This window comes from Hyposmocoma kahamanoa, unplaced genomic scaffold (genome assembly GCF_003589595.1).
Source record: "Hyposmocoma kahamanoa isolate Upper Pololo Valley unplaced genomic scaffold, ASM358959v1 81, whole genome shotgun sequence".
NCBI lineage: Eukaryota > Metazoa > Arthropoda > Insecta > Lepidoptera > Cosmopterigidae > Hyposmocoma > Hyposmocoma kahamanoa.
The window spans coordinates 10,486,742-10,501,594 of NW_020654080.1; the positions used below are offsets into that span (position 1 = coordinate 10,486,742).

A 14,853-nucleotide genomic window follows, 5' to 3' on the forward strand; every position below is an offset into this window, starting at 1 on the left:
TAAAAAAACTCAAGTCCATGAGTCTACATTTATAAACTCTACTCAATTTTGCACTGCTAGGTGACCTAAATCACTCACAAGCTCATAGTTGAATCGAGCGTGAGTCACTGGAGGACGGCGTCTATTCTAGAAAGAACTCGAAAAGTTTTTTTATTGTATCAAGTGACGGGACGAACAAGTCGTGCGCCTATTGATGGTAAGCTACACGCCTGTCCATAACAGTTGCAGTGCCACACAGCTTAAACTCGCAAAGATCTGAGGGCTACTGCCACTGTGCCCATCACCCTGAGACATACATTGACTTGGCGGCAGAAATAGGTAAGGTGACAGTACTTCCCTGGACGAATCCTTTCACAAGAAACTCTACTGCAACTTAAAGTAAACCTAACTCGAATTTTGAACATAAATCGAGTTCGAAAACTCTTTCTTTTTTATAATACCAAGTGATGGAACGAACAAGTCGTACGTCTGGTGGCAAGCGACACGCCTAACTATACCAATTGCAGTACCGCTCAGAGCTTTAAATCGGAAAGATCTTAGGAGCATTGCCACTCAGCCCATCACCCTGGAACACAAGTTGACAAGTCACGTATGCCTGTAATTTAACCAGCACCCTTACTCCTCTAAACCGGAACGTAATACTGCTTTGCGACAGAAATAGGTAAGGTGGCAGTACTTCCCTGGACGAACTCTTTCACAAGGAGCTCTACCGCTACTAAAACTCGACTGGAAACGTCTTCTACTCAACAAAGTCTTGGGTACGATAAGCAGGGTTCAGTTTTACTGAGCAATTACTATTTATTGTCGACGAATTCGTCTGCGTAAAATTCAAATTGGTTGTTTACAAACTTCGAATCTTTCTTCATAAATGTACACTCTAATCACAAAAACAAGTACACAGTTGACAAATTGCAATCAAGGTCACAAACCGTTCATATGTATCTATTTTGCGTCTGAGCTCAACTATTCTGCATCTATACTTTCTGTTGTATGCAGGTAATGCCGCATCAGGTACTTGCGAGACTTGACTGCGATTCGTTACATAAACAGACTCGAGCGCACAATAAACTCGAGCACCAATGTCGAACTTGAGTCCATTCGTAAGTCGATGGGCTCGTAATACATTATGAAGCAGAGTCTGTCTATATGAGTCAAGTCTTGTGATTAAACTCGCCATCTAAAATAGAAGAGTCCCGAACTCGAGTTTTTTACAACACTACCGGGAACACATTCCATAATACCGCAGATAGATATCGTTGCGTGACACCTACAAGTTAACAGACCAAAGATACCACTCGTTAAAGTCGTAAAGCCAATGCGTGGGCAGATCTATTTCGCTATCAGAGAAAATACACCGTCCCTTATGTTTTATGTACATTGCGGGTGTATTAAAATGTCTTGATAAATTGAGTGCTGTAAAAGAGCAATGCAAATAAGTTCAATTTAAATGTTCGTATTGATAGTCGGTATTGAGGTTGGATTCCAGTCTTTTGGTATCGTCTAGACGTTTGAATTGATTGTGCCTAGAAACTTGTATAAGCAGTTTCAGTTGTGCTCTATGGCTATTGGAATGCAAGTAAGGGTCGCGTTTCGTGCTTGCAAAGTCTAAGTTAGTAGAAAGATAGCGTGAATTCTGAAGTAGTTAGGATTGGGTGTTAATTGCCAGTTGTAAGTACCATCGAATCAAACCAATAGCCTGTAATACTATTATAATTTTATTTTAGTAGCAGTAGTGCTCCTTGTGAAAGAGTTCGTCCAGGGAAGTACTGCCACTTTACCTATTTCTGCCTCCAAGCACAAATATGAGCATTACTGCATTATTCCGGTTTTGAATAGCAAGGGTGCTGGTGGAATTACAGGCACATGGGATTTGCCAACTTATGTCTCAGGGTGACAGTCGCAGCGGCAGTGCCCCTCAGATCTCAGTGAGTTAGGCTGCTAACACATTAACTACTTGTTTGCAGTTAATGCTGTCGACCGCATCGATGCGACATGCATCGACTGCATGCAGTTAATGCGTGAAGTCGTTATCAACTTTATGCAGTCATGGTCTCGGCTGCATGAAGTAATTACAACTTCACGTATTAACTGCAAACATGCAGTCAATCTATTAGCAGCTTTTAAGCTCTGAGTGGCTCTGCAACTGTTATGAACTTATAACCAGACACACGACATGTTCGTCACGTCACTTGATGTTATTAAAAAAGTTAGAAACGCCAATTTGAATAAAAACTGCGATAAATTTATCGTTTTAAAAAAAAATCTTTTATTTAAAGATATCAAGCTAACATAAAGTGATTAGTGTTTCAACATGGGAATATACCTATTAGTGTTTAAACGCGTTTATTCCCATTTTCAAATGTTAGTACAATGCAACGCGAAAGTTTAAGTTTACATGTTATAAGGCGCAAAATAGGCTATTATTTATATTTCAAAAACTGATACGTTTGATTTATCTTGACAACAGATGAAACATTTTTGGTGCGATGTCCTTATAAAACACAGATTGTGACTTGTAACGTTTTGATATGACACGTTTTATAGGAATTAGGATTTACCTACCCACAGACATATATTAAGATAGATGCCGCAAGTACAGCAATTTGTATGAAAACCAAGCGAACCACACTTTGTGGACCCACTATGACGTCACAAGAACTATTTAGTGATGGAAACCTCCTTCCGCTTGCTCTAAATCGATTGAATGAACGAAATACGCGTAAACACGCGTATTCCATTCAATTAATCGATTCTAAATGGAATCATTTTTGTTCAAGTATTTGTTGATTACAAAAAGTCGTAATATTAATATAGTAGAAAAATACTAGAATGCGATAGTTAAGTCTTTTATTTTACTTATTTAAATTAAATGTTGATTACTTAAAAAAAATTAAGATTTAAATTTTTAATCGACTTCAAATATTAAAATTATTGTCCTTCCAATAAAATGAGTTTGTTATATAACATCTTTTTGTAATAGAAGATCTTATCGATTAACTTAAATAATGAAAACGCATATCAATATGTGAACTTGTGACTGCCTTAATTAAATTTGCTAGATGGTTTCTGTTGGTATTTATAAAAATAATAATAAATAAATATTTATTTCAGTAATATTATTAATTTACTTTACAATTAATTTTACATTAACAGTGGATGGTACCTCCAATTAAGTTTATCAAACCTGTGTGAGGAGGCACCGCTCTTCCATAGCTATAAATGCACATTTAACATTTTTAACTTATACTTAATTTAGTGTTTAATTTTTACATTTCCAAACAACGTCAAAACAAACAATTTTTAATTGATCAAATTGATGAATGGCAAGACAAATGAAAATGTTACTGCGGACAAAATATGGCAAAATCTTATTAATCAGTAGAGGTTTACTTAATGACGGCCTCCTGTGAAATTTTTGTGATTTGTTTATTATTTCTCGGATTTCTAACTCTCCTAATATGCATATTTGGATAGCATCTTAGGTGGGATAAACTAGACCACCTTCGTCCCCGAAAGCAACGAACTCATATGTATGACCAACTCCAGGTTTTTGTAAAGACAGCGCAGTGTTAATTATTTGCATTATATATTTTTTTGTATTAGTATCCCCCGATGTATGTAAGTATTTGCTCACTATATGTCGGATGTCCGAACATTCGAGGCAACGTGCAGCAAATATTATCGAAATTACAAGTACTACTGATAATAGATATTATAAAACTGAAAAAAAACCAAACGTTATAACAAAAGACTTACAGAATATTTTTATAATATTGCTACGGTCATAATAATTTTCGTCCCTTTGTTTTCAAAATCGATCAAAATCGAGAACAGTGTTGCCTAGTTAAATTTGGCAAAAAATGTACAAGCGGCCGTACCACGAAACTCAATACATTATACAAAAGTGCGTTCGTTCGATATTCAAAGGCGTATTAGCAAAGGACCACAAATATATCGCACCAAATGAAAGCCGCAATGTGCAAATCACTAGGCATACACACGGTTGCATATTTGTTTTCTCGAAATTTATACAAAACCAAAATAATTGTTTTTAAAATAAGTTATGCATCTTTTGATTACAAAATCACTTGCCCGTGGAAGGAAACGTCCCTGTTTACCCGTTTACCCAGTAATGGTGCTTTTGCAGTTTATAATGGCACAATTATGCATTTCTCGCGTTTTCGACTGGTGTTTATCTACGATAACGGTCCAGCGCGTTCAGAAGTGTAGCAGCGCCAAGTAAGTGAATTTCACTTACCTTCAAAATTAATTTCACTTTCACGTACCTACCGAATAATGTTTTTTTAAAGACTACACTATCCCACTGCTGGATAAAGGCCTCCCTCCCCTGTCTCCACACCTCCAAAGCTTATATAGATTGTTTTTTCAACAAATTCACACGTTTAAAAAATATCGTCTACATGAGGCGCTACATAAGTTTCCGGAATTAATAAGAAAAAAATACTATAAATGGTCAGAAATGAATTTATTGTTTCTCAAAATATTCTCCGTTAGCGTTAATGCACTTTTTCATAAGAATGAACCAATTTTGAAAACATTTATGCCACTCCTCCGTGACAATCTCTGAAACATATTTTTCTTACTCTTTGGCAGCCTCTTCAGGTGATGAAAATCGTTGATCGCGTAGCTGGTTCTTAATTTTTGGAAATAAACAAAAGTCACATGGTGCCAGGTCGGGACTGTACGCGGGATTGCTCATAAGGTCAACGTTATTCACCTTCAAAAATTCATTTATCTGTCTGGCCGTGTGAGAACTGGCATTATCGTGGTGCAAGATGATAAGGCGTTTACGGTTATTTTTACGGAGTTTGTCAATAGCTTCCGGCAAACAAATGATCGTGTACCAATCATTATTCACGGTACAACGATTCTCCAAAGCAATAGTACCCACGTGTCCAGTTTTATTAAAAAAAGAACCAATCATCCGCTTAGATGCACTTTGCATGCGCGCCACTTTGATTGGTTTCGGCTCATCTCGCCATACGCTCGATTGTTGCTTTGTTTTGGGATCGTAACTATAAATCCATATTTCGTCACCTATCACTATGTCCTACACCAAATTTGACGCCCCTTCGTTGAATCTGGTAAGCATGGTATTGCACCAAGTGAAGCGATCCGTTTTTTGAGCCTCAGTCAAATTGTGTGGGTTCCACCGAGAGCACGGTTTTTTCACACCCAGATGTTTGTGTAGTATTGATTGTACATGACTCATGCCTATGCCTAAAGATGCCCGAATCTCATGGTATGTCACATGCCTGTCTGTTTGGATCGTACGGCGAACAGCATCGATGTGTTTGTTGTTCACAGCAGTGGACGGGCGACGATCACGAAATACGTCACTGAGATTCACACGATCGCGTTTTAATTCTACAAACCAGCTACAAATAGTCGTCTTGTATGGTACTTCACCGCCAAAAGCGAAGCTCCGCTGAGCTGTTGAATTACACTTAATGTCGTAGAAAATCAAACTACGAAAGTTTTCACGAGTTAAATCATCACCATGGATTAGTTGGAGTAGACAACCAATTTGTAAAATGACGCCACAACTTAAAAACAAGTGCCAGTCAGATGAAACAAACTGTATTCTACAGCCAAACATTTTCAAATTTTGTAATTACTTTTTTGGTATTGTTTATGTAAGTGGCCAGTTCCGGAAACTTATAGTGCGCCCTATGTATAAGTGCAATAAATGTAAAAGTTGATCAGCTTAAATTATTTTTAAGGCTGTAGAGTAGTGCATCAGTTCCACAATACAAAGTCATGTCGAGTATTCTTATTGTAGATGGCATAAGACTTTGAAACGTGATTCTATTGTGACCAGAACCGGAGCAAACTGATAAAAACCGGCTTTTGAAAGATTAAAATTCTATGAATATTTTTAGGGATACATCCGGCCCTTTCTAATGCCATATTATCGCCACTATACAAAGAGCTCCGACAGTTGTTAGTGTGTAGTGGGTTTTGATTATTATTAATCTGAAAAAAGTTGATAAAAACCATTCGGGGTAAAAGGTATTGTTGCAGAGTAGTTGGATGAATATTTACAAAAATATGAGCATTAATTATCTGAGATAAGCAGAATTACTACATCACACTTATTACCAATAAGCCAGGTCCAAAGTAGTTTTGTTGCATAATTTTTGAGACGAGAAAGAGATAGCGAGACCGACCCTAGTCGATTGCGAACAAAAAACCCTCGTGTCATTGGTTAACTTCAATGCGGGTACTGAAGAATAATAGCAGAAATTATTCACTAAAACGTCAAGGGTCTTCTTAAAATAAATGTTTTGTAAGCTTCACAGCAATGCGCCTACGGGTCTCACTGGGAACCATTCATCATTGTGACATAGAATTAGATATCTATAGCTTATTAATAGTATTAATATCGGTGTCGAAAATGCAGCGATTTCTTATATATGAGACTGATCGACGTTCTCATATTTTTACATTTATATGATTTATGTAATTATTCCATATTCTTGTTTGTGCCAGAAATTTCATTGAATGCCTTAAGGAAATAAATCTCACGTATTTAATTTTAAACTCTAGGTAGAGGGTGCTGTCAAGACTATTTTGTCATTTAACCTAGTACCAGATTTTATAAAGTATTTGCCAAAAATACACTAAGATAAAAAGAAAATTAGCTTTTTTATTTTGTTATTTTAAAATTGTCGCCTACTAATAATTTAATTATATAATAAATTTCGATGTTACCGTTCATAATCTCCTAGATTAACTTCCTGGTGTATAATTAAGCAGTAACACAGTTTAAGATTAATTGCATAAGATAAGTCGTGGGTGTTACCTTACCTGCAGAACGTACCTAGAATCTCTCCCACTAGCGCCATTATAACTTGACATGTGACAGATAAATTGTTTCATTAATAAATTGGGTAGCGAAAGTAATAATGGATATCCGAGAGTCAACAGAATTTTTTGTTTATTATAATTGTATTTACTAAAAGTGTTTATGGAAAATAAATATTCAGACAACTATCACTGATCTCCTTGGAAACCATTTAGGGTAGGTTGAGAGCATTGCACTCCACTCTAAAAATACACTCCGTCTGTCATAAACACTGCTGTTGGGAAAGCCATGCGCCGTAGTCGCCGCCGCCGTGACAGGTATTACAACTTTTGTCACACGCTATTTCTGATAGAGGACATCAATACGACGCAAAGTGAAAAGACAGCGAGCAAATACTTCATAACTTCTATTGTGTTATAATTATAAATCATTTTATAAGAACATGTTTTTAAGTATCTTTATTCTGAGGCAAAATGGAAGATTTTTTATTCTAAAAAATACATAATATTATCAACGTAAATTGAGAAACGTGTAATATTCAAAGACAGTGAAAACATTTTACATTGTTTTTAATACATTTCGATGAGGACATATTTTGTACATCAATGGTTGAAAACATTATCTTTTTATATTATATAACGTGTTTCTTCCTATATTTACCTGTTTACTTATTTTAATCTTTCTATTTTTATGTTATCAACTGACTGGACGAACGGGTCGTGCGCTTGGTGGTAAACGACACGCCTACCCATTGCTTTAATAGCAAAGATCTAAAGGACGCTGCAACTACAGCCCCTCACCCCAAGACATAAAGTTGACAAGTCTTGGCAATGCCTAGCGGCCGAAATAGGTTTGGTGGTTGTACTTGTCTAGACGAACTCTTTCACAAGAAGCTCTACTATTATTACTTACTTTATATTAATGTATATTATAGTATAATAGTATAATTCTTTTTTTTTATTAAATTGAAAAAAATTATAATCTAGAGATAATACTATAGCGTTAAACAAAAATCATTATATTTTTGTAGTGTTTGCAGAATATTTCTTAACAAGAAATTGTTCAATATTTTTACGATTTCACAATACTTGTAGTATTAATTTTTTTGGGTCAAATGTGTGTTTCGTCAACTATTCCGTTCGCGTCTCAATGTTGTAGCGGAGAGCGCCAAGGCATCACACGAACAGCGCGTGCTCAACACGCAGCGCCAGCGTGCTGTTTATTTATATATTTGAAGGAAATATGTGAAGCAATTAATCGTTATCGCTATATCGCCGGATTATCGGGATACACTACTTAGCGCTTAAAAACAAAACACAATTAAGTAGAACATTAGTGTCTGTATAATAATGTCTGAAATTGGTGCTGTGTGCGGCGTGACGCCTGCGCCCGCGCCCGTTCGCTGCGGCTCATTCGTACCATGCGCAGGCGCTCGGGTGGCCGCGCACACGCTTCCGACTTTATCTTCTTTTATCTACCCCCAATTTATAAAACAAATCTCGTAAATAAACGCGCGAACCAAAATTGTACTTTTGAAAATAATCTTGAGAAAAAAGATTTTAACGTGAAATACACGCCGTAATCGAGTGACAGTTAGTTATCTTTGGTGTCTTCATTAATTTTAATAAATGTATCAATAAGTAAATATACTACATCGTTATTATACAACATATAAGTGGAGCGTTTAGACGTTAAGCCAGCTGTCAACAGTGTAGATGGAACAATTGTGTGCACCTAAGACAGATATGAGTTCTTCTGAATTTGAAGTTTCATTGGAGCAGATACCTGCGCTGATTAAAAAGGTGATTAAATTTTATCAACTTGCCCTTGGCACCATTTACTAATTTAAGGGCACCTCGTTGACCCTGTAGGTACAGTTTTTGTTATTACAATTGATGTGAATCAATGTCCAATGCACTCATCATCGATGAACGAAAATTTCGCAATGTCATGTAAAACCGAGAAAGTTTCATCGTTTGAGTGTGAAAAGTTAATTAAACCATAATGCGTTTAATTATTCAATAATGCTAATCAATTGGCTTCAGTTAATTGCTTGGTCGTGTTAGATTCATAGGCATTATGATGTGAGGAAAGCCAGGCGCCGGCCGGCCTAAGTCAATTTTAAACGATAATCCTGTTATCACTAAGTCGCACTCCATTTAACAGTAATCGGTAATTTCACTAGTATATTTTATTGAATGTATGCATAATTAATAGTTTGTTGCTGGCACTGATTTTCTTCTCTTTCTGTAGTATCCACTTCCCGAATAATAACTGCCTTCGTGGTTCGTCCGGTTATTTTTTAGTTCGATTCTCGTGCTGGAAGAAATATTTGTATGGCCTACATTTATATTTCTCGTGAGTTAGGGTGTAAATTGTGGTATTGTATGAGTGTGTCCATGGCACCCGCGACACAGGGTTCCCCAGTGCGGGGCAATGAGTGTATACGTATTATCAATATTAGGTTTTGAATTTTGTTCCTTATTTTAAATAATTTCGTAATTCCAGAGCGACCCTCTCTCTCTGCCCCTCTACGTGTACTACTTGAAGTTTATTATCTTTTCGTTTGTTGTCTATTCTGATCTTGCTCACCATCTCATGACACATTATTACTATTATATGATCACAATAACGTACACAACACAAAAGCCATTGAATAATGTTATATCAACAAAGGTGACAACAAATGAAACATGAGAACACACGACTGCGAGTTTTATGTCAGTTTGTTAACCCTGTCTAGATCACTCTTAGACAAAATGAGATTCCTAGAACTTAGATTGGATATCTAGACGGTTCTAGTTTTACGAGATGTAAGCCCCGGACAGGGTTTCCATAGTGCGGGGTTATGAGTGTGTGCATTTAAAAAAAAAACACCTAAATTAATTGTATTTAAATAAGATTGCGAGCATTTTTATTCTTCGTTACATATGCACTTACTCAACTTGAAAAAAGACATTCTGCCATGTTGAAAACAAGGGTTGGTTTCTATACTGCCGTCCTTACCATAATAATTAGCGTAATCGAATTTTTTTGCGAAATTGAGTTATTAGCATAATCTGAATCAGCATATATGTATATATATATATATATATATATATATATATATATATATATATACTTACTTACTTACTTACTTTATTATATTTACTTTTTATTTTTTATTTAGTTTCAGTTTTATTGTTAAACAAAATTAGCGTAACTGACATTTTTCAAATGCGTCGTTATGACAAGGAGAGTAGTATGCTTCCTTTGAGAAACATTTGCTTGACTATACCTTACACATTTTAATGACACAAAACATGTTTTAATAATAATCTCACTACAGGGTACTAAAAAAATGACATCAAAAGTTCGTAGAATTACATCTACTCTCACATTTACTCTCCAAGTTTTATTGAAATCGGTTACCGGAAAGAGCTGCGAAATCGGATTCATCTAAATGGGACCACTGCCGAGGTACCCTCTTTCCAACAAAAAAAAACCACATCAAAATCCGTTAACAAATGCCAGAGTTATCGCGTAACATACATAAAAAAACATACTGTCGAATTGATAACTCCTCTTTTTTTTGAAATCGGTTAAAAACATAACTACGGCTTCTACAATTCCGCAATCACGCAAAGTAGTATACTGTGATAAATTCTTTATGTGAGAGGTAAAGGACCTTAAATCCATATTTTGAAATTTACATGTTTTACAAACGCTGCTGTAGAATGCTAAAAATCACGCAATGGTAAAAGATATAAGTCCTATTGTCAGTTGTTTGTTTTTTATTTAACATATTTAATTTATGTAAATCTAAATTTTATTTAATTTATAAAAATTAATATAAACCTAATGACGTAATTTTTATTGAAAACGCCCTGTATTCTAACCCAGCTAATATTGTCTCAACATAAAATGTTAAAAATATTAGGAAATAAAAAAGCATTTTTATTCAATAAATTACAAAAGCACTAAAATACAAAGTCGATAAATCGTAAGCTTTTTATAGTACTTTAATCGACTCTTGAAATTGAAACGCATGGTTGGTCTGCAATAAAACAGATCAGGTACTATCAATAGCCGTGTGGATCAGGTCTGTTGCATGCTCCGGCTATGCAGCCCTGGCTGTTTCAGGTTGCATTCCTAACTTACCGCAATACCAATTTATTACTGAAGTTGAATAAATTCCGTACTATGGGTGTGCCTTTAGAATATTATTTTTATTTAAAGGCATATTTTTGCATTCAAATTTGGGCTATAATAGGATGTAATGAGACGTTATAGAAAAATATTTTTAATGTTATTTATTTTATGAGTTGTTATGAAAATAGTCCACTAATTTGTTGTTATTGTTTCAAGATCAAACAAATTCAAAAATAATTGGTTCGATCCGTCTGGACTGGAATCAGCGACATTTTCACCCATATAGCCTGCGTAATAATCTTGATCTGTTTGAATTAAACAAATTCTCCCAGTACCGAAAAGGTCTCTAATATTCAAATTTATAACAAAATACCTAACAATATAAAAAATAAAACAAAAAGATATTCATTCACTGTGTTTACGGCTAAACAAAATTATTATTTTTTATAATATATGGTTTTTACAATGTGATCTCTGGTTTTATCTCTGAAGTAAAACGTGTGTAAACTAACTTTTGTCATAGCGGAATTATTGAAGTTTCTCTAAGTAAAATTGTGCTTATATCAAGACCAGAACTACTACAGTCCACTAATCGAAAACACACACTTCCAAACCAAAGACCATTTCTTATACAAGACGCATATTATTCAGTCTCAGAATTCATACAGAATAGTGATCTCTAACAATATGATCTCTATATATATATATATATATATATAGATCCATATTTATAATAATTTACCTAATTCAAACATACATTTCAATGGCGGTATTAATTTTAAAGGTTATTATAATACAAACTAGATGATGACGATGTGTTATTATTACTTACTGGTAACAACTGTTATACATATAGCATGGTTGCAATAAATTGTATTCTATTCTAAAACATCGTTGGTTTAAATCCAGCCGAATCTAAAAATTTTTCTTTAAATTTGTTCAATCTTTCTATCACTTATTTTAAATATTTTTTTGGGCACGTTACCATTGTATTGATGCAAGAAGACCTTGCGTTGCACCCCTTGAGGCGACCTAAGCAACGTCTCATTTAACGCTTCAGCTGTAGGTGTAAGTTGGTTTTAAGACAAATTTATTGGTCATGCCGCTATAAAGGTATCGTGTTATTACTTACAGGACAATCAACGACTGGGAGCCAGTTCTAACTTATAGTGGTAGATTGCATATTAATGATAGTGCGTGTTGCATAAACCTACGTAAATATAAAACTATAAGCACTGCAAGGTATCCTGTTTATTGGGGTAGTTATGTAATTGAATACTTACGGCATTTGGTTTTACACATTGAAATAATTCTCGATAATTTATGTTATTTTAGGGTTTTAATGGATAGATAAAAAAGCTCTGGCTTAGATAAAAAAGTTACAGTACTCTGTACTTTGTATATTATTTGATGGTTTCGCAAATATTGTTATCAATTGGGAAAAGAATGCTAGCCACTTGTGCAATCAAAGAGGCAGCCCCGAATAAATTCTTTGAATCTTCTACAACAAGTATTTACAATACAAATATACTTTATTGCACTTTAGAACAAATACATCCCAAAAAATACACACGTGCAATAGGCCCACTTATTGCTAGATAGCACTTTCTTCCAGGCAACCTCCGGATTACAGGATATAACTTAAACATAATAATTAATTGCGGGCGTAACAAATGCTTACTAAATACGAATTTAATATACATATTGCACTTACACAGATAAAAATAAATATTATGGTTCGTTCCGTAGCTCAGTTGGGATAGCGTCAACTACGGTATGGTGAAGGCGCTGGTTCGAATCCAGCCGGATCGAATGAATGTTTCTTTGTGGTTGGTCTTTGTATTAATAATTATAACAAACTAGTGGAGTAATTGCACGAAAAATAATTGAATATCATGATGGTAAAGTAAAACTTTTAAACATTGGTTCCTTATATTTGTTTAGGATAGGACTAAAAATAGTCTCATACGGCGTCGGTGTGTCAAACAGATCAAATAAAATACTTTGCGTTCCATACATTTTTCTCACTATTGCCAAAGTGCACTGTTACTACGCAGAGATAAAATGTGTGACACGCTGCATAAATAGACAACAGATGACGTCACTACACGAGTTTTCGTTTACAAATATCATTTAGTTATTATATTATGTATGAAAAGATATACAACACATCGATAGCTTTCTAGAATAGCGGCCTATCTCAAAAACATCTATTTAATCAAGAAAGTGGTTTAAAAAAATTGAGATTTTTTTAATAATAATGAGTGACAGGACGAAATCGTGCACCTGGTGGTAAGCGACACGCCTGTCCATAGCAGTTTCAAAGATTTTAATCACAACGGGGCACTGCCACTTCGGCCGTCAGCCTGAAACATAATTTAAAAAGTCCCATGTGCCTGCAATTTCACCAGCACCCCTATATGTATATACTTCAACGCGGAAACGCAGTAATGCTCACATTATAACTTGGCGGAGCAATACGTACCACGAACTTTCACAAGGAGCTCTACTGCTACTAAAGCGACATATAAAATAATAAATAAAAAGACATTTCCACAAAATATACGAAACAGAATACCTAAAAAACTAATAGAAAAAAAATCAATTGAGTGATAGGGACAAAAATGTTAAAGCTATTAATATGCGGAGCGTACACCTAGTAATAACCTACCTTAAGCAATAACTAGTAATACGTTAAAATTTTATGGATGTCCATATAAATTTATATTTTTTTATACATTTAACCTGAAATTTAAAATTTTGAAATGATATCACAGACCATCTCATCGTTGTCATGCGATTATCTTAACCAACGAAATCAGTTTGCTATTCACAACCAAAATTAGCACTATTTGAACAAATCACAGTACCATAAGTCGCAAAAGGAACTATTTTCTGAATCGGGTCAGTACTCTTGAAAAGCAGTGATATCATGTTGTTTGCAATTATTATACTTGACCTTTTATGTAAGAGTATAATTAATGGTTCGATGACGATTTATGTTTGTTTGTAATGACTTATCTATCACGTAGGTAATATGATTAAAGATCTACATTTTATGCAACTGTTTTTTAATAGCGAGAAATTTTGTCTTTTAAATACTATTTTTTTTATCTGTGTAGATTTGTAACGATAAGATTAACGAATGAATGGAATATCTTTCTTATGTATTTATTTTCTGTTCTGTGATGTTATATTATATCAGTGCCTCCAGTGAGAAACGGAATAAGACGAGTTATTCCCTTTTGTTTTTATTGCACCATTGGCTTCAGCGTGTCTCAATACATAACTTTCAAAAAGGCCATCTCTCTAGCAGTCTCCTAATATCGTTTTTTTATGGCACAACTCACTGTTTGTAAAGGCATAATTTTAGTTATCGGGCATTTTTGAGTCTAAAGGTACAAGTGCTCTCAACTCAAAAAGTACATGCAAATTTAACGAATAACTACAGACATATTTTTACATAAAGACATTTTTCGTATTGTTCCATAATGACTGGGAAATATATGATTAAAAGCCACTATTGCCTTATTCCACAGCGTACATATAGGCATATCTGAGCTTTCTGTGTGTTCCACTGTACTACTGGACTATACCGTGTTGCTATTGGTTATTAAATATTTCGCAACTGAAAACTTATCGTTTTATTCATTTAACGATTTTATATCTTACTAAAAAGTACTAATAATAAATGCAAACAACCAATAAGCAATAAAAGTATGGTTTTTTGCCTCTCCTGAAAAGTGTCGATTTTAAGTTATTCCCTTTTTCACTGGAGGCTCTGGTATATAAAATATTGAATGATTTTTTTTTGTTGTTGTATGAATATTATGGTTGGAAGGTTGTATATGAATGAATTCATATAGAATCTTAATATAAAATGCATATTCATG

At 34.6% G+C, this 14,853-nt stretch overlaps 1 protein-coding gene across 3 annotated transcripts in view; it reads left to right on the forward strand.

Annotated features, from left to right (window-relative positions):
- LOC113234181 (glycogen-binding subunit 76A) overlaps nt 1-14,853 on the forward strand; it is an 89,473-nt gene that overhangs the window by 47,085 nt on the left and 27,535 nt on the right. Inside the window, exon 1 of one of the 3 annotated variants that reach the window (XM_026469466.1) lies at nt 8,230-8,631. The exons of the other annotated variants lie outside the window; for them this stretch is intronic. Coding sequence (XP_026325251.1) covers nt 8,545-8,631 — 87 coding nt within the window. The 5' untranslated portion in view covers nt 8,230-8,544. Of the gene's footprint in view, nt 1-8,229; nt 8,632-14,853 lie in introns of those variants that run through there. 3 annotated transcript variants of the gene reach the window in all.